The sequence below is a fragment of the Zeus faber genome, assembly GCF_960531495.2.
Source record: "Zeus faber genome assembly, chromosome: 2".
In the NCBI taxonomy this organism is placed as follows: Eukaryota; Metazoa; Chordata; class Actinopteri; order Zeiformes; family Zeidae; genus Zeus; species Zeus faber.
Genome location: NC_137189.1, coordinates 24022104 through 24049261, shown reverse-complemented (window position 1 = coordinate 24049261; position 27158 = coordinate 24022104). Strand labels below are relative to the sequence as shown.

The window sequence follows — 27158 nt, the reverse complement described above, 5'->3', positions numbered from 1 at the left end:
ACATGCAAGTATATAAGCAAGTATATAAGCATGTTAACCATGGTTTGCAAGCTATTTTTTATTTTATTTTTTTTTGAATCAAAATAAGAACCCTAATCGCTCCCTTGAACTTGTTATCAAAGTGTCTCACTCTCAGTGTCAAACTCACGGCACATCCGCACTTGCATGGTTTACTAACCTTGGCAAGCCGAGAGAAAGCCAGGCTTATGGAAGTATGCACAAAGCAGAATATGAGGTAAGGCCAGACGGCTTAGCCAGTTTTATTTAGACTAAACCGACGGGGGCTCCAGTAAAGTGACATTAACTTGGTGTAATGCCGTTAATACGACACTGCCAGTCGTTCCTTTTTTCATACAAACTGCTGAATTAGATGGATTTTAAATAATCTCTGTTTCTGTGATTTATTTTTCCCTCTCCCTGTGCGGGAGCATCTCTTTTTTTCTACCACTCTCCAATCTAGCTGACGGCACTGACAAAAAGAGTGTTTTTATTTAATTGCATCTCACCTTTTTAAGGTTTTGAGGGAGATGTATAGAAACGACGGTGACATTAACTCCTCCACATGGCAAGGGGGAGTTACCTCGGGCGAGTGTAGGAAGCGCAATCCAATGCACAAATCCTGCATAAGTACCCAACAAAAGAAAGGAAGTGAGAAAAGGCCCTCAGGCCAAGCCCTGCTTTTTTTCTTCTTTCTTTCATTCCAACATTTGCCCAGATTAAATGTTGGGATCGGATCTATCAAGGCAGTTATCCAGAAAAAAAGTTTTCCCCTCTTAAATACATGGAGACAGAAGGGCAGAAAAGTGAGAACAATGAGACATTGGTACAAGTGCAGACCACTGGAGTGAGAGAAATACTAGACAGTGTGCTACAACAGTCACTAACCTTAAAAGATTATACTTAAGATATGTTTAATGAAAGGGACAGGGAGTAGTCAGTTTTACACTACACTATTTACACAAATTTGGAAAGATTACAAACTGGACTGTCCACCTTGTCAGGATCATCCACCCCCCTCCTAATACCTAAACATAAGCATTTCTACCTGAGCACCTAAACATAACTACACGGTCAAAAGTATGTGGATATCAGACACAAGAGCAGTGTGGTCAGGCACTGATGGCTCGCAGTCGGCATCATCCCATAGGTGATCCATGGGGTTCAGGTCTGGCCTCTATGAAGGCCAGTCAAGTCTTTCCACCAGAGTCAGTAAAGCATTTCTTTATGGACCTCACTTTGTGCACATGCTGAAACAAAAAAGGGCCCTCCCCAAACTGCTGCCACAATGTTGGAAGTGCAAAGTTCTCTAGAAATTCATTGTATGCTGTAGCATTGATTTTCCTTCACTGGAAATAAGGCATAGCCCAAACTACGAAAAAACAGCACCAGACCATAAAATTAAAAGTTGGCACTATGCATTCAGACAGGTAGCGTTTTCCTGGCATCCGCCAAACCAAGATTCATGCATTAGATGCCAGATGGTGAAGTGTAATTCATCAGTCCAGAGAACGCATATCCACTGCTCCAGAGTCCAATCACAACCTGCTTTACAGCACTCCAGTCGACGCTTGGCATTGCCCATGGTGATCTGAGGCTTCTTTCAAACTCTGTAGCGAGTGTTGCAACAGAGGACAAGCAATTTTTACGTGTGTCAGCAATTAGCAGCCCCGTTCTGTGAGCTTGTGTGGTCCTACCACTTCCTGGTTGAGCTGTTGTTGCTCCTCAATGTTTCCGATTCCCATTAACAGAGCTTAGGGTTGAACTGGGCAGGTCTAGCAGGGCAGAAATTTGACAAACTGCTTTGTTGGTAAGGTGGCATTCGATCACAGTGCCACGTTGAAAGACAAAATTAAAAATAGGTAATGAACAGCTCGACAAATCTACTGACTATGCAATGTAGCAAAAGTAACGAAGAGTAGGTGCCAAAGTATCGATGTGCAGGGTCTCTAATATTATACCTAAACATAACCATTTAAACCTTTTACCTCAACTTATCCACGTCACTGTGCTTTTGGCCCTTGACATTACCCGATGGATGACATTGGAATTATCCTAATGGCTGGATAGTCTCAACCTGAGGTATTCAGAGTGCATCACTAATTGCTACAGTATGATGATGAGCTGGATGTGATCATTTGATTGCAGCATGGTCAGACTGTTTTCGAATCAAATAAAGTGGCATTGAAAGCAGCATTAAATTAATCACACAAGTGAAGTGGCAATTAGACATTATTACATTTAGAGAATAAGCGGTGATCAGAATGGCAGAAAATTGAATTTGTTTAACTTACTTGAAAATAAACAAAGGTTCAGGCGATCATATACAATTATTTATAAATAAAAACATTTCATCACTGATTATTAAATTTGGGGTTGTTTTAACATCAATAATTTGTTTGATTACATTTTATTTGATGTTTCATTAAATTGTATTGATTTTATTTCACATAACATTTGACACCATAGCATTTTTTCCAATTAACCATTACATAAATGTACAACTTGCCAACACTATTGTTAGTCAGGCTTCCTTCCTAATTCCTACCGGGAAGCTATTATAACCAACGTTATGTTTTCGATGTAGTGTGGCAATTGCAGAAAGTACTTTGAAATAAAATGTGATATTACAGTTATTCAAAATATGTAAAAAAAATTACACACGTGAAAATAATGTGGATAATGTGTATTTTAAAGGAGATTTTGAATGTTTTTTTAAGGCTTTAGCATTTGGAGAGGAGTATGGACGCTGTAGGCTGTGGTTCCATGTCCATGGCAACTCATTCTAATTTGACTGTTAGTGTCATTAAATCACTGCATTTAGATGGACTTCAATTTCAATACTTTGCAAGTGTAGGGGAAGGCAGGATTCACGCACAAACTACAATAGTAGTACTGTACTCTAGTATCATGTTAGTACTTTGTGCTTGCCAAAATCTATCTTGCTCATATTGCTTCAACTTATCACTCTCAAATCATCAGCTTGTTGGTAAATACGGCTTCAAATAAGAAGCAGTCATAGCTCTGTGTTCTGTCTCACAGAAGCCTCACTGCAGGGTTAGGGTTAGTAGTAAGGCCATGACTGTGTATCAGGAGTCAGTCCGTTCATCACACCAGCAGGTCAAATGATGAGAGGTGATGATGGGCTGAAATATTACAGAAAGACCAATCTCCCCGTTGCTGCATTGCAACGGCCCAAAATAACCCATTCTGCTATTCAAATTTCACAAAGGCAATGTCGCATCTGCAAAAGGTACTGGCGATTGATGCACATATTGGAGTCCAGGTGATTTGCGTGTACAATCTATACATTTTCAAAAATGTGGCGTTATTATTTGTCAAAGTTTTTCTCTTGTGAAACCAAGATTACAATGAATCATACCGTTAAATTATGATGTGGCTGAGTTAAAAACAAAAAGATTAGGCTATATTCCTGTGTTGCACAACGCAAAAGGATGTGTTTACAGGAACTTTTTTTACAGGGTGACTCGAGTTACAATTCAACAACATTCAACATTCCAGGCAAAGGAAGACAGATTGAAAAAAATAAAAAAATGAGAAATGGTAATTTCATCACTATCATTATGATGCAAGAGGATGCAAACTGTCAAAATTAACCTCCTGATTATGGTAGCTGTATGAGCAACGTGTAGAGAAAAAGATACCGACCATTGTAGAATTCTTTCATTCAGAAACTGCATTTATTTCTTACCTCGATTATTCTCAGAAACAGATTTCAACGGACTGGTTCCAGTATTAATACAAACCACCACAACTCTCCCACTGGTTGGACCAAAGGAGGGTAAGGATTATTTGAACCGATGGTTCCGGTTGGTCTGCTATCAACATAGCAACGGCTGATGAAGCTCATTGGTACTGTAGTATTTTAGTGTATCTACAGATACCCAACTGACAGAAAAGCAGGACTTCCCAGAAACAAAGTTGAATCACTGATTACCATGGGCTTTCGCAGCATCTCATAATACAGTTTTATCAAGCAGGATGAGGGATACTTCCACAACAAATCTTCGGTTTCTTCTCTAAATGGTAATGTTTGAATACGCCTGTGATGCAAGTATCTCTGAGCTGTACGGCTGCCAGGGCAGTTTCCTGACTGAGCTGGTGCGGCGCATTACTATCATTACCCGCCCACAATTATCAGGCACCAGCGAACACAAGAGAGAGCGAGAGAGAAGGAGGCAATGAAGCCAAGACAGAGTGACACGGGACGGCCTGGCATGATGGAAAGATAACACTGAAAAGGGACACAAAGACAGACGGGAAAACAGCCAGCAAAAAAAGAGGGACAGAGGTGAGGAAGGTAGGCTAAGATAGACAGACAAGATAAATCTGGATAGATACTTAGACCGAGACAGAAGGCAGGCAGAAAAACAGTCACCATAATTATGAGACAGAGTTTAGGAAGGGATAGGACGGATGATTTAGATAAAGAGGTGAAGTAAAAACTGCAAAGGAAAACTGACAACTAAGGACTGCACAGGCAACCCAGACAGGGGAGGATAGATTGAAAGAGGGAGAAACACCATATAGGTCTCCAGCCCTATAGTTCAAAAAGCCTTCTAGCAGCGTCTCCCCTCGGTAACATGGCAGTTCTGTCCCAACAGTAATGTGAGTTGCACAGCCGAGCAGAATGAGAACTGAAAGACTACCGCAGGGGGAGAAGATGCCAATCCCTTCTCCATAACTCTGTCTACCTGCTGTGTGTCACACACACACACACACACACACACACACACACACACACACACACACACACACACACACACACACACACACACACACACACACACACACACACACACACACACACACACACACACACACACACACACACACACCTCCATGGATTGATGATTCCAGCTGATGGCCAATTTGGCTGCTAATCTAAAGGTCAAGGCTGTTGGTGCCAGGGACTAGGGATCAATCACCCCGTGTCAGTATGTGGGTGTGTGTGTGTGTGTGTGTGTGTGTGTCCCTCTTTCATACTCACCAAATAGATTGCTGGAGTGGCCTTGTTTAGAGACTGGCCTGAGCTCGTTGAATCCCCAGGCATAGCGCTTGTAGCTATCCCACGCATGCTTCATCATCTGCAGAGATGGGGAGGGAGAGAGAGAGAGAGAGAGAGAGAGAGTGAGGTCCACAATCCACTTTGACTTAATTAATATACAATGAAGAGTGTCCTGCTTAAATCACGGCAAGATCAGCTGTGGACACCAGCTGCAAATGTACATCTGACGTCAAAAACTGTTATACTGCATAGGCAGGCGATGCACAGAGCTGTTGCCACTTGAGCTGTTGCCACTTGAAAACGGGCTTGGAAATAGTTATTGACTTGGTCTCTTTTGCTCAGAAATTGGTCCCCGGTCCAACTGACGACAATTTATAAAGACCCGATTCAAAGATATTTCTGCTCAGTACCGAGAAGCTTCATTAAGCCGCTTTCCTGATGAAAATCGGGAGACCTGACCCAAGGCTGCTTCCTTCCTGACGCTTTTTTAATATTTTAAAATGTTTTTTGCATGGAAATAATGAAAGGTTGGCTACATGAAAGACTAAATAGTGCAGGTGCTAAATATTACATTTATATTCGCAGACATTTAACCACATAAAACGTAACAGTTAAAAAGTTGAAGTGTGATGAAATCTTTTGTGGGGCCGTTTCAAATTACTGCTGTAACTATTTTGAGCTTGAATGTTCGAGTCAAGTTCAAGAAAAATATAACAGGACGGTAGCGAGCTCATCTTAAACACAATAGGTGTGGTTGAGATAAGGAAGGGGAAAAAATAAACACGAGGGGTCAGATTGGTGGCTACCGATTAAAATAATTGAAATTTCAAGTTCAACTTCAAATATATGGGCAAAAACGTATCAATTTAAGTCAGAAAGCTTGTTAGACAGTAAATATTAAGTTACCATCAATGTCTGGGCAATGGTCTCGGAAAGTAGGATGGCTACGTGTGTGTGTGTGTGTGTGTGTGTGTGTGTGTGTGTGTGTGTGTGTGTGTGTGTGTGTGTGTGTGTGTGTGTGTGTGTGTGTGTTAATGTAGTCCACCACAGTGAGAAATCAATAGGCTGCCTCTGGTGATCACCTATGGAGGCTAAGCGTGTCTTGAGTGATGTACATAAAAGAGTGAGAAAGACATACAGAGAGAGCAATGAAGAAACAAGAAATGTCAATTACCTTTGTAAGGCAAGATACACCTTGCTGTCAATCTGAAACAGCCACACACACATTAATATGGGATGACTCAAAGCGCTTTACAGTACATGCCTCACATTCACACACACGTTCATTCATCGAAGGCAGCAGAAAAAGTGCAAGGTGCACGTCAGCTCATCGAGAGCACTTAAGGGTTCAGTGTCTTGCTCACGGACACTTTGACGTGCTGCCAGGAGGAACCAGGTATTGAACCAGGAAGCCTCGTGCGCCACCGTCGCCCATAAATACAGGTACTCCTCACTTAGCGACTGAGTTCCGTTCCTAGGACCAGGTCGTTCAGGGGTAGTGTAGTGAATATTGACAGACTACAGGAACAAGATTGAGGCGTTAAGTGAGGACTGCTGGTACACACTGATACCACGTTCCTTCAGGGGGCAAGATTATCCTGCTATTGATAACAACCCCTACAGTATCTAACCGCGTGTCTAACACCTAAGTGTCTTGCTCAAGGACACTACAGCATGCTAGCAGGAGGAGCCTGGGATCGAACCAGCAACCTTTAGATCACTAGACCACCAGCTCTACCTCCTGAGCTACCATCCCCACACACACACAGACACACACACCTCAATGGAGTCACAGCAGGAAGACAGAGGTATAATTAAGATTCTGTGTTTCGGAGATAATCCCTTTCTTCTCTGTGAGTGAACATAGATGGTAGAGGGATAACACAGAGTGAGAAGAGAGCGAGAGAAAGAGCGAGAGAAAAATACATGAAATGAGAGAGAGCAAGAGAAGGCTGAGACAGCCTGGCCAAGAACCTTTCACCAGTGAATTAGAGTGTTTTTGAATGGATGATTTACCTAAAGAGAAATCGAAAGTATGCCTTCCACTCACAATGTCTGTTGCCAACTGTTGGGGGACCTTTGACCCATCCCCAGTCAGTGGGTCCAATATTTTCTCTGTAGGGTAGTATATCTGCCAAGAACTATAAGGCCATTCTACAAGACCAGCTTGCAAACACTGTTCCCTTGTGGTGTTCCATGACCTAAGGACCTATTAGGCTCCTGCTTGGTTCTACATGAATGCATGTAATAAACATCACCCAACCTCATCTGTCCCCATCAGTCCCATTCTTAACGGAACACTAAACACTAAAATACTTTTTTTCTCGATTTTTAGATGTGTAAGAACTTAAGTTAATAGGAACTAATATTTTAAAAGGGGGGCGGTGAGAGTGGATGGACACGTCATATACCATCATATCACTATACTGTCAATGCTTGATTGCATACAAATGCTGAGATCACGCTACCAGTGATGCTCGTCCCTTCTCTTGACTTGCCAAACAGCGCTTATTGAATATGAAGGACTTCCTCTGAGGCTCTGCCCCTGTTGACAGAGTCCGCATGAATTGAAAATCATCTTCGACAAATAACATTGTTTGTGATACATTCTGATGGCAACCACATGAGACGGGGCTGGAATATTCATCACAGATCTTTGTCATAACAAAAAAAAAATTGGTGTGAATGGTTAGATGTTAAAACTTGATTCTGATCAAATCCAAAATGAAATTAAGGAGCAGTGCTGACATGGGTTGGGGGTCTCTGGATCCCATTCTGTCAGCACTTCAGGTGAGAGCTGAACTGATGAGGTGAACCACTGTGTCTGAGTGTGTCAGAGACGTCTGAAAAGAAGAAGTTGTGCTGAGCCCCAACAAATCAGCCTGCGGGAGCGATTGAATTGCTTTTCATCTGGGATGGATTTTTTTATAGCGCACACTTTTCCAATCGGATTCATAATCCCTCTCAATGGTTTCTCTGTTGCCATGCTATTTTGAAACTTCCGAGCTCTTGATTTATGAATTTGTCTCGAAAGTTAGTCTAGCCCAGCGTGTGCATCAAACTGTGTGTCACACGGGATGGACAGTTGTGTGCTAATGTGACTTTGTAAAGTTTGTATCAACAGAAAGTACATACAGGGTTCCAGACTAACCTTTTCTACTAGTGGCACTGGTGCTCCATACTGAACATTTTAGGAGCACCAGCATAACATTTAGGAGCACCATTGAAATCGACATGCAGGGCAATACATTCAAATTTCTTTCATCTTAACTGATAAATGCTTTGGTAAGAAATAGACAATTTACAGAAATAACAGTGTCCTGTTTTATTTTAAAGGAAAAAGTGGCAGAAAGAAGTAGTGCTTAAACAGAAAAAATGTATTAATTAATATATATTTTTTTTAGATTGGTGCTATTTTAGAGATTTTTTTTTATGAACTGAACCCATTTGTCCTTTATTAATTTTCATATACTTTTCACAGGTTAAGAAATAACTGACAGTTTGTATGAACTCGACGTTATTGATAGTGAAAACTTTTGCGACACGCCACTTTTATCTGACTGGCTTAGCGACCATTATGTGATATTGACAAGCGCCGCTGCTCGCTTGGCTTGAGTCACACAGGAGATGAAAGTGGTAGATATCCATCATACAGGAACCGGTGCCATAGTGACACTGGGTTTTGGTACCCAACCCAAACATCCCACGCATGATCATGTTTTGATTCAAAGTGTGCACGGAGAGGAGGGGCTATTCACAGACGGCTCTGTTGTGTATGTGAGTGAGTCATGCTCAGGTCAACAATTAAACAGGATTTTACCCATTTTAAATAGTAATAAAAAAAAATGAAAAAAATAAATAAAAAAAAGAAAATAGAAAATCAATAGGTGGTGGTCAATGTTGATATGGACACTGTGAGAGTCTCAGCTCTCTATTTCTCTCCATCACTCTCTCTCACTCACCCGCCAATTCTCGCTCCTTCCTCGCGTTTCACATGATATACGATCATTTAAAAAACAACAAGGGTCTGCATTTTTGCGAGTCGCGCTGGTACTCCTCATCATAAAATGTAGTCGCAGTGTCTCCAAAAATGGTCGCAGTCTGGAGCCCTGACTTATGGTCATGTGAACGCAATTTAGAGAGCACAGGAAAAAGTAGACATTAACATGAAAAGAGACATTTTTGATGCAGAGAATGCAATTCAGTGAACTCACACACACAGGTCCAGACAAGAGGGCAGTCTAACACTAATAGCCTGCTCAACAGGTAGCGCTCATTCCCAGGAGACCAATTTAATAAAAACTAACCAGCTGATCGATCAAACATCTAGAGTCAAGCAATCAATCATAAACACACCCTGACAGCTACCCAACAAGCAGTGATCCAGACAGCCAGTCAGATAATCACACAGCATACACCCAACTCAGGCAATCCCATGAGCCAGATTAAATGACACTATTTTCACCCACGGGGAAAGAGGACACCAAATGACCTCGAACAACGAAGAGTACAAAGACACTAAAAATGGCCGATCGAGGTTCTCTTATAGGCTCATAGGATTTAAAGGACCATTTTAGGATTTTATAAAATGTCATATTTGATATTCATATCATATTTATGTAACTGGAGTAAGCATTAATGCAGCCATTCATTAGTATTTGCATTATGCATGTGCTCCTCGCTATGTTTCCATTGTTGGTGGCAGAGTCCACTTTTCCTGACATGAATGCACTGAGGTGGCATGCGCAAGAAAGGAATGGCAGCCGGGTGCATTTCACAAATCAGCGTAGTTAGTTGTGGTCAGTAAACAGTCAATATGGATGAACATTACCGAAAAATAAGCATTCTCCGATGAAAAAAAAATATATATCCCCACCGCCCGAAGTGACCAAAACATTTTTTAATAAATAAAAGCAAAGACTCGGGTAAAAGCCTATGTACAGTATGTTCGAATGGTATTCTAGGACTTGTAATGAGATCCACCCAACAGACCATCTGATGGATATCCACTTGAAGTTAAAGCTGAAGCTTCAGCTTGAAGTCTGACTCAAATCTGACTGTCTTTTGATTGAATCTTGTAGCAGCATTTATTTATTATCGTTAGTTGTGAAAGTTTGTAACATTAGGGGAACGTAGCTGATCCGTACAGGTCGCTGCTGTACATGGTCCACCCCAGTTACTGGGGTATCATGCATGCCTCATATAGCACTTTAATTTAACAATTGATTATTGAATATCTTAATATTTTAAGATTTTATTTAAACATCGGACATCAAGTATGTTGTTTTCATTTAAGCCCATAGGCAAAAGTTTCTTACTTTAAGTGTTTTACAGAATGAATGTAAAGAAAAATTATATTTGTCTCCTTTTCTCTTTTTTTCTGCTGATCCGAAAAATGATCGGATCCATGACTCAAAACCGTGAAATGATTTGAACCCTGAGTTTTGTGATCCGTTCCACCCCTAATTACCGTGCAGTAATTTATTACATTTAGGATAAATCTGACCCCATAATCTGCCATATAACATTGTAATCCCGTTTTACCGGTGATCTCACTGTGATACTGGACAGACAATAGTTTATCGTATCAATAGGCCGAATTTAAGAAAAAAGTGAATGGCTAAAGACATTCTGCAAAATATAAATAATTGTTCATGAATAATTGTGTTAATATACATTTTTATACCATTGGTAAAGCACAGGCATTAAAAATGTCATCACAAATGGTCTGTACTTTTAACTACTTATTCAAAGAGAGGGAAACACAGCTCCCTCTTATGTTGAGAAAAAAAACCCCCCCAAAAAAAAAGGGACAGCTAATGAAAGCTTCCCTCCATTAAGAGCATTAATTGGAGCAAGAGAGCCTGATAATTACTAGGCCTGTGTGCGTGTGTCACACAGAGAGCACTCAGGTACCCAACCCAGCGTGTCACTTAAGGCCAGACACTGGTGCATTTCAGCGGTGGATGGGTGCATTAAATGTAAAATGTGGCAATGAATAGTCTCTGAAGAGGGATCTCAATTGCCATTTTCCCCAAAAGAGAATATTATGACATATCATAATCCTCAAATTACTTAAAAAGTAGGTTATATGATTATGATTACATTACGTGATATGGTTGATTATGTGTGACCCACCACATCCCAAAAGGGTGCATTTCGCAGCGCCGCACTATCGGCTGTGCGTGAAAAACATTGCAACTTCCCTTTTGATCCGAAATGATATTATAGCAGATATATGCTCCTCAAGTTGATTTCAATCTATCAACATATTTTCAAAACTGTGTTCGAAAAATTAGATATATATTATAAAGTCAAGGCTACGTAGCCCATCAGAATCAGTTCAGTTACTCATCAACAAGTTGTTGGACAAACGGTGATCTTAGGCTTCCATTAGGGTTCCGAAACATATGCGGGGGCGGGGTGTCATGTCAAGCAAAATATGTTAAGTAGTTTGAGTTCAAATCAATATATGAATCACAGATAAATTCATTACCAAACAAATTGTTAGTTGCAGTCTTAATCGGAGTCATTAGTTCTACTGAAAGGTACTTAGGCTGTTATGATAGAGTCACTAGAGCACAGAGCTTTACAGATAACCCAGGTTTCTCCCTCGGGTACACACTGCAAGATAATCAAGCCCATTTTGGGCCCATTCCCCCCTTCCGGCAATGGTGAGGAGCAGTGAGAAGTCCCCGTGATTTTTTTCTGCCCGTCGTCGGCCATGTTTGTTTACTCTCGAGTCACGTTTGATCGGAGGAGATTTGCGGTTTTGAGAGTCGGGACTCTGGTGGTTCGTGAATGGAATCTGTTAGGGTGTGGTGCTGTTTTGGCCAAATGTTGTTTGATGTATCATTATGGTTCGCCTTCGGTTCGACCCCCCTCCCAAAAGTTCTGCTTCAACGACACGGTACACAGTTTGTTTTCAGATAAGCTCACATTAGAAATCACATTCATGTTGGACAATTTTACCCACAAAATTACAGGGAGAATCCCAAACCTGATTGTGATTTTTTTTCTTTTTTTCCTCTCGAAATCCAACGCTCATTTCCATCGATTGAGGGAATCGTGACACTCCTAATTTTCGGGTTCAACACAGACTTCAGACTTCGTTAATGACAAGTGGTCCAGGTCCCAAAGCCACTGAGCACACTACATCCACCATGTTAAACTGTTTGTGTGATTGCACTGTGAAATGCTGCATTTCTTTTACGGCAGACATAATGGGACTCGACTTGAGCGATTGGACGAACATATCGACAACCGGCGATTTTTTTGGGGCGATTTGTGTCCTTTTATTTTGCTAATTAAATTACCGGTGAAGAACAATTCAAAGCGTGCGCGAGTAGGAACAAGTATCCCGCCTCGCCGCTCTAACCCCCGCTTGGTGCTTTTCTCGCCGTCTGGAGAAATCCTCAAAAAGAAATAAATCAAGTAAAATGGGCTCTCTGAAATGGGCTCTCTCTCCTTCTTTCTTCCTTTGGTTCAGTACCATTTCGGTTCAGATATTGGAGGAACAGGGTGCACTCAGACACACACCTGTTACCGCAGCCACCGCCTCCTCCTCCTCCTCTGGGGAGCAGACCGAGAAAGGCTTTCTCTGGGATAATTACACCATTTGATCTTTTAATTTTGCCATCCTTTTTTAAACACCTAATTAAGCGATTGTTTTAACCAAACCTCCGCGCTGCGGCCGGTGACACCCAGTGCTCCATCCTGGGCCGCGTTTGCAAAGATGGCAAATTACATCTCTTACGTCCATCCGCCTGCATGTTGCGTCCGGTTTAAAACCAAGATAGTCCCATATAGGATTGCAGAGGGAGAGGAAGACTGGGGCGCATGGAAAGCCTACCAAAGCCTGCCAATGTGACTCACTAGACTAAGTTATTTGACGCAGGTTCCCTATGCAACAATAGAGGTACAAATTCTTTTTCATGGCACTATAACAGGAGCGGAGTGGAGAGAAGAAAGGACAGCAGGAAAGATGGATAGGAATAGGAATTCGGGGACAGTGAGGAGGTTGAAGAGGCAGAGGTCAGGGCGCTGACCAGACTAACATTCAGGGAGAGTGTGTGTGTGTGTGTGTGTGTGTGTGTGTGTGTGTGTGTGTGTGTGTGCGCGCGCACGCAAGCCGTGTTGTGACGTTGAAAAACACAGCCGTCATTAGTTGAAAAGACAGAAGCATATTGATAGACCGGGAGGAGAGAGGGAGGGGTCGAGAAAGATGGTTAAGCATAAAAAAAATAAATAAATAAAAAGAGACTTAGAGAGAAGAAGGAAAACACAAGTAAGGCAGGGAAAACAGGAAAGGCAAGAAGATTAAGGGAATCGAGTAGCAGAGGGTGGGGAGAGAAAGAAGATCTGTAGGAGTTAAGGTGATTATTAGCGCCTTACAAATCCTGCCAGGAGTTAATAACTATATCCCTGCCCACAGGAGTGCAGGAAACTTGTGTGTGTGTGTGTGTGTGTGTGTGTGTGTGTGTGTGTGTGTGTGTGTGTGTGTGTGTGTGTGTGTGTGTGTGTGTGTTTGTGTGTGTGAGTGGCTTTTTCCACTGCGCTTGGCCTTAATGCCCAAGCCCTGGAAGTCCACCGTACCTTTTATAGAGGGCTTATTAGCACCGAGCTCTATCTGTGGGGCCGGTTAAGAACAGCTTCAATTTTTCCTCGAGATATTTGAACAAATAAAACAAGCATATATGCAAATACAAACAGATTGACACGGTGTATTGTGGCAGATTTCAAAAACGTTCAACTCTTTGCGTATTTGCTTGTGCTCCAGGCTAAATTTAAAAAAGAGAAAGAAAACATGTCAGTGACACAACTACTTTATCATAATTTTAGCCTGCAAAGAAAGACACTTGTGGCTTATTGCATAATAATCACGTAGCTTTAGGAAGACCAGGAAGTTCAATCAAGGATTCTCCACTTCTTCTAAGTTATAGTGTGGCAACACCAAATGATGTTGAAACTTTGCAAGTTAATGTCAAACGACACCATGGAACACAAGTAATAATAACCAGAATGTTTTACGACATCACAAAAACAAGGCCCTGGTGACGAAGCTCCTCCAAAAGGTTAACTACCCTCATAAAATGATTTGCAATCAAGCCAACCCTTAAGTGTATAGACTAAAGCGATAAGTGTAAATATCCAATCCCATCTCACGCATACTGCCCACACTGTGGCACCACATTTCTGCCAAGAGATGTGAGGCAACCTTCAGAAGGATGACTGCATTTCCTTCAGGGTGGTCGGAAATCTAAACTGTGGCGCGACGTCACCGCTACAGCCCAAATGATGAAGAAGGACTTGGAGATGGTGAGTCATGCTCTACACACTCAAGTGTAAGTTTGTAGAGCATCTGAAGTTAATGCACTACTGCCAGCTTGTGCTTAAACTGGCAGTAGTGGAATGGAAATTGATAGGCCGAATCGCACCATTGTGGTGGTGGCTGACAATGTGCAGAATATTGACGTTTCAGTGATTTGAAGCGTATCCCGGCTGTACTGTATATCAAATCCTCAGCACGTAATCTCAGGCTAGCTGCATAGCCGGGTTGACGGGTGCCCCGTGTCAACACAACGTCCACAGCTAATGTTTCAGTCCAAATACCGGAACGTTTCGAACGTATATTTTCTTTTACCAATATAGATAATATTACATCAGGCTAGACCGTCGGACAGGCTAGATGATATTAACAATCACTGATAATGAAAATGAATACATTTTGCTTTTGTATTTTAGAATTGCGACTGACAGAACATTTGGAGATCATATGCAAGGTGTCTGTATATCATGTAGTCTACTGCATAGTCTACCATGTGAGGCAGTTGGCTCCATGTTAAAAACCTTTCGGCTTGTGTTGAGACGAGCAGCAGACCTGGATGCTTTTTAACAGTGGAACTCAGTAATGCATGACTCGCGAATCATTTGGCAAGGTACTGAAGGGTCTGGAGTCTGGGGGTACTCCGGCAAAAGAATTGTCAAGTTAGTCCTGCTACTCACAAACTGAAAACAAGGCATTTGGCATAATTCATATTGAATTTGGGTTAATAAACAATTTAGACAGAATTAAATTATTCCTGTGAGAATTCTATTGTAAATTCGGAGCCAACCGACTTGTTGGATTCTGGTTGATCATTCACCAGAAGTCCTGCCTCGCTCACTGCGCATTAAACCAGCTTAATCAAATAAAAAGCAGCCCAAACTTTGATCGCGAGTGGAAGTCTTCAAACTGCCAGAGAAGACGCTCTGCAGCCAGTGAGCACGTTTGCTGGCAAGGCAAGACCTAAACGGGAGAAAGCAGTCAACCCACAGCAAAGAGAAACAGTAGGGAAAGGGATTTTGTGTGTATATATGAGAGAGAGAGAGAGAGAGAGAGAGAGAGAGAGAGAGAGAGAGAGAGAGCGCGAGAGCGAGAGAGAGAGATTACATGGAGCAAAGAAAAAGAAAATGTTTTGTTTTTTTTCCTGCTGATATTATTTTTAGAACTGGGCTGCCGCAAAAAATAATCTGTTGAAACACACAGAGAACAGCGGGGCCTGACTGAGCCAAACAAGAGTAAACCTCAACCACCAAGGAAGACTGACGGAAAATCTCTTTGGCGGATCATTCACTGCTGTGAGGTGGAAAGAGAACCAACTTGTGCGGGAGAGTGTGTGTGTGTGTGTGTGTGTGTGTGTGTGTGATCTAGTCCACTCACAGCGGCCCACTCAAGTATCAGTGTTTTAACTCCTATGCCAAACCCGACCTCTCTACTAGACTTTTCTTCTTCTTTTCTTCTTTCTGTTTCTTCTTCTTCTTCTTACACGTACGTGTCCAGTGAATGCACAGCCTGCAACTGTGGGGGACGCTGTGAATGCTCGAGTCAGAGAATGTGGATTATTTTCCTTGTAAAAGAACCGTGTCATAGGCTCTACACTCTTCAAATGAACTGCTCCACTCTTCAGTTGAAAGCTCTTGGATTTTACCAGAGTACGCTGCCAGGCCCTCACAAGTGGAATGCCACATTGAACTAAACTTAGTAATGCAAAATTATATTATCTGCACTCTCCAAAGCCACCATGTGGTTATTCTATTTAAGTCTTAACCTATTGCTAGAGTATCACTACTAAACATATGTATGGCTCAGAAATAAGTAAAGACTGTCAGCTCAATGACTGGCTGCAGAGAAAATCAACCAGCTCCTGTGAAATGACGGAAATTCACCTTCCAGCATCTCAAAAGTTATGCACTTAAAAGTTTAGAGCTATTTAAGTCAGAGTTATAGTTTTATGACGAGTAAAAAAAATATAAAGTATATATAGAAATGATTGGTTGTTTTAAATGCCAAAAAAAAAAAAACAGGGCTGAAACTGCCAGGGATGAAATTTGTATTGACCTTCTCGTCTGAATCTGGTTCAACAACCCCAAAAACACTGTAGTATCCCATTAACTGCTGACAAACAGAAATCAATCCAGTCTGTGTGTCAGTGCAATAACATCTGTCTCTCTCACACACCCACACACACACACACACACACACACATTATTGACTGCTGTGCAAAGATACAGGGATTAATGTCCTTGTTTATTTTAAGGCGGCTGGCAGAGTAATCTTTAAACAAAGGAATGTGTGTAACAGTGGTGTGTGTTCTGCCCATTCCCCTCCCCAGCTAATGTAGAGTCGTCCAGTCCACACAGTGCAGGAATTGGTCATGGGGACATCATCTATGAGCAAATTTTTTACATTGACTGAAGTTGCTGTCCAAACACAGATTATTTTAAGTCATCAGTCATTCTAGGTGTGAATAAGTCATCATGTCTCAGGTGAAACGACTGTGATGCAAGTCTGCTAGTGTGTGTGTGAATATGAGTACTTGGACAGAGACAGCACACCAACAGGATATCCGCACATACACACACGCAGAGGCCTGCCAAAGGGCGTCCCATGGTGTGCCTGAGGCCCACAGCTGAGTAGTGTGAGAGGGAAAGATGGCACTGGTGCTTGCTTGCCTGCCTGGGTGTACAGACTGCCCAATTTCCTCAGACCCTGCCAGCTCGATACGCAACAGATCGGGGCAGCAACACACACACACACACAGACAGAGAGTGGGGGAGAGAGCGAGCCAAACAGAGAGTGAGAGCGTTTTAAGCTGCAAAATCGGTGAAACACAGATTAACCTGTAGTCAGTTCATTTTGAAAGCTCTCAGCTTTCGTGATATATTGTGGCCCAACATTTCACAGTAAAAGAAATCATGGGGCCAACGCCACACCCTCATTGACCCAGGACCTGTTGTGTGTGGTGCATAGCAGCCATAGATCCATATGGTAGCAGCGGGGAAATGGAGAGCAGTGACATGGCAGCTGTCAAAATAGATATTTTAAATTCATTGAAATTACATGACGTAGACAAGCATCTGCTTTTGAAAATTAATTACATGAGGTATTGTATGATTTGCACTGAAAGCTATAAGAAATAAAAACTAGTAGAAGAAACTATGAGAAACGGTTACACTTGAATTCATTGCAGTTGCACATTTAATCCTCTCCAGTCATAATTTGTTTCCATTCAAACGTTGTTCAAAAAATATTGTGACTGTACCGAACCGCGAACCCTGTACGATGTGTGTATGAGACCCTGTATATGTGTGATCAGTGAGCTAAGTGGATCATGACACGCCTAATGCCCGGTGGAGAGGATGTGCCCTTTAGTGTGGGACAAAGCCTCCGCCCTCCTGTCCAGCTCAGTGTGTAGCTGCATGTCAGCGTCTGATCAAAACCAACCTCAACTCACATATATAAGATCTATAAGTGTGTGTGTGTGTGTGTGTGTGTGTGTGTGTGTGTGTGTGTGTGTGTGTGTGTGTGTGTGTGTGTGTGTGTGTGTGTGTGTGTGTGTGTGTGTGTGTGAGAGAGAGAGAGAGAGAGAGAAGGTAATAAACAGCCTTTGTTTTGCTTTTACATCCTGTACCTGCAGAACTAGAGAATCAAGATGGTAACGCTTCCCAGTGTTGTGTTTTGGCAATACAAATCTATCATCCGTCATGCCATTTTGAAATTGAAAGTGAATTCAGTGAGAAAGAAATCATAGAAAATGGAAAGTGTTGCGTTATAATGGCAGAAATAATGAGCAGGGAAGAGGAAATAATTGAAGGAGAAGACTAACTTGGGTGGTTACATAGTTTTTAATATGGTTCTGTCCATGGGTTGATATACAATAGGTGTCTCAAGTGGGTCTTTACTTGAGAAACACTCGAAAAATAAAACAGTGTTAGTGTAAAAATTGTAGAATTCTATAGGTCACTGTCAATGACCAGAAGGACATCAGAAACTGGTCGACCAACACACGTCCCCCCAAAGAAAATTTGCTTATCAAGTGGCTGGAGGCCCAGCAAGCGTGCCATCTGTCTGCTACCATCTGTTTACCATGCTGTGTAGCAGGTCCACCCATGGTGTGATCTTCTAGTAAGTCATAGAGACACAGATACGAGGCACCGTCCAGTGACAGTGATGAGCAGCGTAAGCCCAATAAGCTCGCTGCTACGTGTCTCAGACTCAGAACTCGTGATGACATTCTGTATGTTCACGCATTCGGATTTCACCGTCATGCCACCACCCAACACTTCCCTCAGCTGCATGACATCTACACGCAGGGCGTGTCAAGAGAGATGTTTCAGAAAATATGAACCTACTTTTATATTGATCCATTTTATTTGGCCAAATTGTGAACCTAAGGGAGGGAGCAGCTGTCCCCCTTCTAAATAAGTAAATAAAATTAATTAATTTAGAGAGAAAAAAATCACACACACACACACACACACACACACACACACACACACACACACACACACACACACACACACACACACACACACACACACACACACACACACACACACCTATAATAAATGTATAAGAAGGAAGTACAAGATCAACAACTTAATGTGCACCAGCTTTTGTTGGCTGAAAAGAGTTCACGACTCGAGACGTTTTTTCCTGGAGGTTGATTTGCTGATTCGTAAATTTTGGTTGCAACAGGGCTTGTTTACCAGGCGTGTCTGTTTTTATTTTTTGATGCGTTTCTCATATCTCTTCCTCTCACTCCCCTCCTCTCTCCTTCTTGGCTGAACCCTCACTCTCTCCCTCTGTCTGACCTAAGTAAGTAGCTGTTCACCTCTGTAAAAACCTTGTTCCGTCTCTTAACCATACATCCAGACATCCGCGGCAGACATAGCAGGGATGCGGGCGCACGCAGTCAAGTGCATACGCACCATCTTCCACCGGAGGAGGGTGTCGACCGGGGAGTAAGAGCATATTAAACATTCACTATGATCGAGACGTTAAAAACAAGCATCCAAAGGAAGAAGAAAAAAAAAAGAAAAAAAAAAAGCACACTATTTCTGTTATCACTACCGTTTATACTTTTCCCATCCGAGCCTGGGTGAAGAAAATGAATAAACAACAAACTAGGGTTGCCTGAGAGGTTTGGGGAAAGAAAGTTTAGGCTGATAAAATTACATAAACTAAAGGAATACGTGGAGACTTTCTTCAGACATGTTCTGTCCTGGATATCAGGCTTTGGCAATGTGTTTGCCCCATTACAAAAGCACAGATAACCAGTGAGTGTTCGGGCAACTTGGGTAAAAGCTTCCGCAGATTAAAATAAGGACATTTCAGGTTGCTTTATGGTGGCATCGTCAGGGAAAGGGCAAGAGCACCAGGCGCTGGGTGCAGCATGTTACCAGGGCTTAGGGTTATGCTAAAATGTGGGGGTGGGGGTAGGATGAGGGTTAAGTAAGGATTAAGGGATTAGGTAGGAGTTCAGGTTAGAGTCACTCTCCTGGGGAAAATAGGTACTCTCTGAACAGGGGATGGATTATTTTTTTTTTTCCTGGGGGGTGGTGGTGATCGCAAGTAAAAAATCTCCCAGAGAAGGGCACCATGTGGCAATCTTGTTGAATCCATAAACCAAGCCAAAGGAAATTATGTGCAGACTGGCACGGTTCTCAAGAACTACGATCCCAGTGGAGTTTTGGAAGCAATGTGTGCAAGCCCTTTGCAGCTCCGGTAGAGCTTCTCAGCGGACGACAGAGGAAGACTGTCGCTGTACTGGGCAACTCCGACTTTGGTATACTCTTCAACTCATCTTACACAGCTCCAGCTTTTAGAATGATCCCAAAAAATATATAATTGGGAATTTAGCTATAGGCCAAAGGTTAGAAAGGCTTTGAGACAAGAGACAATGACTGAATGATTATTATTACTATATGCTGTTCTGGCATGCAATTAGTTGTGCAATAAGAGCTCTTTAGCTCTTCCACATCCACTTAAATAACAGCTTCTTGTCACTATTTTTAAAATGAATTGATTAATTGTTGGTGAAGGGATTCCCTTGAAATCTAATGAATGAAATCATTAGATGCAAAATAATGACGTACAAGGGCAAATGAATGGTAGTTGAGTTGTAATGCTATGATGAAACTGTGTGTCGATTTACAGAGGGCGGTCCAACCAAATAATATTTCTCCATCGCCCACTGAGTAAAACTCAAGTCAATAAATCACAGGGAAAAGGAATTTCCCTTAAGGCCTGGGCCATATCCTACACACCCACGAGCCACTACCAAGCCAGGGCTGTGGCCAGGTCCGCAGAAGCTGGCAAGAGGGGCCATGAAATACACCGTTCCCAATAGCATGATTGGTACTCGCTGGTAAACGTTGATAATACAGTCGGGTCGAACAAACTAGGACAATACAACATTACACACTAATCAATGGAAGTTGCCAGCTGTCTGGGGAGCAGGGCAGTAAGAAAAAATAAATATCGTAAAAAAAATCTATCCACACACTCACACACACACACACACACACACACACACACACACACACACACACACACACACACACACACACACACACACACACACACACACACACACACACACACACACAATATCTCTACATACATATATGCAATCCTGTCATGAACATTCATTGACAGCAATATGTCACAAAAGCATGACTCCGGGAACTTTAGAGATATGAACACTTTCATTATCTGCTCACTAACATAGTTGAGCCCAAACAGCAATCACCCACGAGTCAGGCCGGATTAATCAAGCTCCAGTATTTCATTAAATACTGGAGCTTGATGTGGATGTGTCAACCAAGCTCCCACATCCACATAGAGACGATGGAGAGGAGAGTGACATAGGAGGTGCTTTTGAATTTGATTTAATTTGATTATGAAGTGCAACATATTCTGTTCCAAAACTCAGCAGCAGGGTGGTTTACACACAATAGCAGCCTACCGCACCCACACCTATTGACTTGACCTTTTTGTTGGGCTCCAGGGAGCATCAGAATTGGATTTGACCCAGCCGCTTGACACAAGGCGAACTAATGAAGACTCTGTGAAAGATTGGATTGACTCTCTCTCTCTCTCTCTCTCTCTCTCTCTCTCTCTCTCTCTCTCTCTCTCTCTCTCTCTCTCTCTCTCTCTCTCTCTCTCTCTCTCTCTCTCTCTCTCTCTCTCTCTCTCTCTCTCTCTCTCTCTCTCTCTCTCCCTCTCTCCCTCCCTCTCTCCCTCCCTCTCCCTCCCTCTCCCTCTCTCTCTCCCTCCCTCCAAGGCATCGCTCATTTGTTTAACAGGCTGGCAGAGAATGCCAGACAATGCAGCTGAATGAAGACCTCATGTGGATTATGAATCATCCACTCTGAGGCCCACCTGGACAGAACCATAATAAAAGCTATTTTTCAGACCTTTGAAACCAAACTCTTTGCTGTCACATTTTGAGAGATTTTGGTGACCGGTGGGTTGAAATGTACCCAGCAAGGATTTAACTAGTTCTCTCAAAAGGAACTACACCTCATAATTTTGAGGATGTTGCATCAGATATAACCTTGCAAATCTGCTATGGCTTTACCTGCTGAGTTTAATCTCCAAAGTGTGAGTGGGCTAAATGATGCTCTACTCTTCATATCCAGACATCCATCTTTAGATATCTCTTTTTAGGAAGAAAAAACAAAAAAAAAAAAGGGGGGGGGGGGAATTCCCATTGAGGATTAACATTCTATCCACTGCAGCATTTTTCCTGTTCTCAGGGGCGTCACACTATAGTGGATTTGTAAGCACTACCACCTGGCACAAACAGCACAAATAACCAGACAAAGTCACATTGAGCAGTCTTTTTTCCCCCCCAGAGTGCGGCATTCGGAACCCAAGCAGGGCTTTCAGAAATGCCGCTGACACCCTGGCAACCACAAATGTGAACATTCCCCCTCTCGGGGTGAAGGGAAAAGATGTACAAAACAAAATGCCATCCATTAGTGACTCTTGGTGTATCTGATAACTGCAACTTTAACAATGAGAAGAAGACTAAATCAATAGCTTCCCTTTACCACCTTCCGCCCACCCACCCATCCATCACGTAAGCAAGGGTGCAAGGAGAAGGGTTTGTCAGAATACCCAGAACATCCAGACTCTGAGATCTAACTGGGCCAAGTTTGATGCAGGGTTAAACCGTCATTTGTGTCTTTGCCAGGAAACTTTTTACAAAGATTAGTGATAAATTCCTTTGCCTAATTACCAGGTTAAGTCCAAAAAAAATTCTGTGAGTAATTGAGCAACACATAATGGGGATATATGCAGTTGTCCCACCAAATTAGATCCAAATATTCTGTCATAATTTATTGGTCGTAATTGCCTCTTGAAATAAACTTTAACCAAGTATTACATTTCCCAATTAGGCCTGTGAAGAATATTAGGCAGGGACATAAGCCATGGGAAAAATTATCGGACATCGGTTTTTATATTATTCATATAGCTGGTAACAAAAACAACCTGGGTCTAGATCTCATTCATTCAGTGCATTCATCGTTTGGTGTGTATGTACTTAACTTTCTCTTCATCGGTAGGCGTATAATAACTATTACAAAGACTGAAAAGGAACCAACTCCAATTAAGAAGACTCTAGGGACCTAATGAACTGAACTAGAACTGTTATTTTACAGTGCAATTGCAAAAAAATGTGTTTGCTTGGTCTTTAACAGATATCAATGAGTACGGTAATCATCTGTAAAGATCCGAACAAGAAGGCAAATAACCATATCACCTCATCAACTACATGTGTCTTATTCAACTAATAAAAGCATTACAAGCCAAAATATAATAATAATTTATATAAATAAATAAATAAATGAATGAATGAATGAATGAATGAATGAATGAATGAATGAATGAATGAATGAATAAATAGTTATAAAACAATACAATAAAATACCAAATATAGATTTCCTGCTGGAGTTTGAAAGACACCAACGTGACACTGTTCAAGACACTTCTTATTATCCCTCCCCCTGCCTGCAGAATCGGATTTCCTTTATACTCACTCCAATTGCACTCCCTCGACCTTCTATCCCTCTACTTCCAGGTTGATTCTGGCTTGGTTCACAGGGATAATGGAAGGACACTAAGGCCCTGGCATTTGCATTTCTTTATGATCGCCTGTAATAATGTAAAAATTATTCAAATGTCGCACTTAACCGTACATCGCTAGCAATAAGAGTGCAAGGGAAAAGACTCAATTCTACACAGCAACAACCTTGGTTCTGTAAGGAAGAAGGCGACTGGGAAAGACTTGTAAAGAAAACTTTGCATTCAAGTACAAAGAAGAGGGAGCATTACAGTTCAGTTTTCAGGACAGAACCGAACAGGAAAGGGAGGGAGAAACAGGACAAATATGGCAGAGTTGATTTAGCCAGAGAGATGCAAATTCTGTCTGGGATTCTACTACCAAGTCGTAGTGCTTGATATTCTGCCTATAAAACCTTTTGTTATTCTATGGAGCTCACTGTGAAAGGGTGGAGGAGATGGACAAAAAACACAAGGCAGGCATCACCGGCCTTCCCAGTGTTCCTCTGCCATCTCAAAATAAATAAATAATGTTCTACAACAGCATTTTGAATAAATGTGGACATTCCCAACAGAATACTGACAAAAAAATACATACAGAGTTTGACAAAGTGAACATGAAAGTCAAGATAGGTAGAAATCCAGGGACAAGGATGTCCCTGCAAGAGCTCCAGGGCATCTAATTACTGTGTATAAGAATTCAGCAGACATTATTCAATTCAAATAAACTGTATTAATCCCCAAAAGCCAATTTGATGGGCATGATAGAACACAGTAAAAAACTTTTGGGTTGTGCTACAATGCTGGTTTTACGAATGAAGAATGAGAGTTCTTACGATGCCTTAAGCTGTCTCCAGACAGCTCCACTGAATAAATCTGAATGAACCTTTAAACCAACCAAGACTCAACTTGGCCCTGACAGGCTGTGATTGGGCCACTTGTACACCCATCATATGGCCCGCCCCCCAGAACGTATATATACTGGGTCACCTCCTGTCATACGTCCTCTGACAAATTAATTCAGCTCTTGAGCAAGCTGGTCAGTGAGGCCACCGGTAAGAACTCTCGTGCTTCATTTGTAAAGACAGGGTTGTAGCACAAACCAAACGTTTTACTTCATTTCGAACTTGTGTTCTTACTATGCCATATTGTATACCCACCACTCTCACTGACCGCAAAGTCAGAGAGGAGGGTGCAGTGCTATTGAATCAACACTGCTGTACTGTCTGAGTTAAAGAACAAACCTAAGCTTTTGATGCTTACATGCTTATGATTGTTTAGTTGAATAATAAGATATTTCGATCATCAAGCAAATACAAGCCTCAAGATAGTATGTTTATATAGTTTATAACTTGTTTACACATTCTGCTAGATAATAATCTTTGTTGCCATTGTGGGCTGTATCCTGAGTGCATGCCAAATAAGCTGTGTTAATTAATCTATTTCCTAAGGTTGGTATTCAGGGATATCAACAATATTGGGCTATTAGGAGATGCAAACACTGGCACGGCTTTACGAAAAAAAAAAAGGGTTATGTATTTCAACGCAACATCAAACTATATCAATATAAATGGGATTGCCTCATCCTATATCTTGTTTTAAAATATGTCAATATATCGTAAAAAGTCAGTAAACCGCCCATCCCAAGCGTGATGTCAACCATCATGTTGGCGCCTATGCCTGTAAATTTGACCAGCCGGGAATCTGATCTATTTGACACTGATCGGCTGGTCACCAGTCATGGCCGATAAAGCTGAAAAACGATTTCGGTCACCGGCCAATCGATCATGCATCTCTGATAAAAAGTTTTTAATTTTTCCAATTATGTCTACTAATAATATGGTAACATTTAATTAATTATTTTTTTTTTAACCTATGCTGTCAGCAGAGTATTTGTATGCCATTGCATCTAGGACAGAGTTAGTCTGCAAGTGGAGTTCAAGTTCTCAATCTGCAATGCAACTCTTTATTCATTCTTAAATCATCAAGAACTGCTGCAATAACTCTGTCCTGTGGACGACCTGTAGGATGACAAGAGCACAGTTTTCTTTTCCTCTTTGGAGAACTATGTATCATGTTTGGGTCTATCCCAAAGATAGACCCAAACATGATATCCCATCCCATAAGCCTATTCCCCTTTTCTATTCCATTTTATTTTATTTTATTCTATATATTTTTATTTTATTCTGTAAGTATTTGACTTACTGTATTACATTTTAGGAATCAGTTAGTTGGTCTAGTAGAAAGAAATTTTCCTAGGACATAGTGTGTTAACACCGGCTGCGTTGCATTACATTTCACTGCATATATGTATGAAAGTATCTATATGTACAGTATGTGACAAATAAACCTCTTGAATCTTGAATCTATAAACAACTGATCACTACTCCAAGAGGGGGAGAATCACCACGGGTGAGACAAATTAACATAGAACCAAACAACATTTACACAAAAACATAAACATTGGGTTACAACATGTATTGAAAAACAATTAATTAGGTCCAGGAAAACTGGAACTACAACTGGTCATGTGGCCTCCTTCTGTCACAGTTATGGCAGCAAATGAGGGAGGAAAAAGGAGAGGAATGCAAGCAGGAGAGTGCTGGGGTGGTGTGTGCGTGTGTGTGTGTGTGTGTGTGTGTGTGTGTGTGTGTGTGTGTGTGTGTGTGTGTGTGTGTGATGGGACTGCCTGTATGTGTGTGTGTGTGTGTGTGTGTGTGTGTGTGTGTGTGTGTGTGTGTGTGTGTGTGTGTGTGTGTGTGTGTGTGTGTGTAAGATGCCCACCAGTGAGTGTACATGACTTATCCCCATTGGTACTGGTGTAGAAAGTCGGTATTATGTCGAGGCGCCTCCAAGCAGCGGAAAGGGCCCCGAGACCCCCCAAACTCTGCAGCCCTGTAGACACCCTACAGCTGCAGGAAAGCCCAGAGTACCCTGCCCTGCGGCAAACAGAAGACCCCCGGGCCCCCACAGAAGCCAGAGGACGGTGGAGCAACCCTCACACCCAGCCTCGAGGAGCATTACCCAGTCCCAGGGAGCACGAGGAGACCCCGCACCTCAGGGGCGCACACATACAACCAACCCCCAGGTGCAGGCAGAAGACACAGGCGCAGGCACAGAACCCGGGCTGCAGGCGCTAAGCACAGACCACAGACCCGGATCCTGGCCCCACAGCGACAGGCCGACACCCCGCCCGAACCACCCGCCCCACAGGCGAGCCGACGGGCCTCACCCTCACGCGGGGCCCACCAGACACTCCACCCGGTGTGAGGGTGGGGTGTCTGGTCGGCCCCGTGTGAGGGTGAGGCCCATCGGCTCGCATGTGGATGTTAAGCGTAAGGATCTGAGCGACTTTGACAAGGGCCAGATTATAATGGCTAGACAACTGGGTCACAGCATCTCCAAACCAGCAGGTCTTGTGGCATATTCCCGGTTTGCAGCGGAAAAGTACCTACCAAAAGTGGTCCAAGGAAGGACAACCGGTGAACCGGCAACAGGGTCATGGCCGCTCATTGGCTCATTGATGCACGTGGGGAGCGAAGTCTCGCCCGTCTGGTCCGAGCCAACAGAAGAGCTACTGCAGCACAAATTGCTGAAAAAGTTCATGCTGCTATGATCGTAAGGTGTCAAAACACACAGTGCATCGTAGCTTGCTGCATATGGGACAGCGTAGCCATAGACCTATCAGAGTGTCTAAACTGACCTCTGTCCACCGCCTAAAGTGCCTACAATGGGCAC

General features: G+C 42.4%; 1 protein-coding gene across 1 annotated transcript in view; it reads right to left on the bottom strand.

The window, feature by feature from the left end:
- Positions 1–27158, bottom strand: part of man1a1 (mannosidase, alpha, class 1A, member 1) — a 163760-nt gene that overhangs the window by 111911 nt on the left and 24691 nt on the right. Inside the window, exon 2 of the mRNA XM_079996727.1 lies at positions 5009–5105. Coding sequence (XP_079852853.1) covers positions 5009–5105 — 97 coding nt within the window. The remainder of the gene's footprint in view (positions 1–5008; positions 5106–27158) is intronic.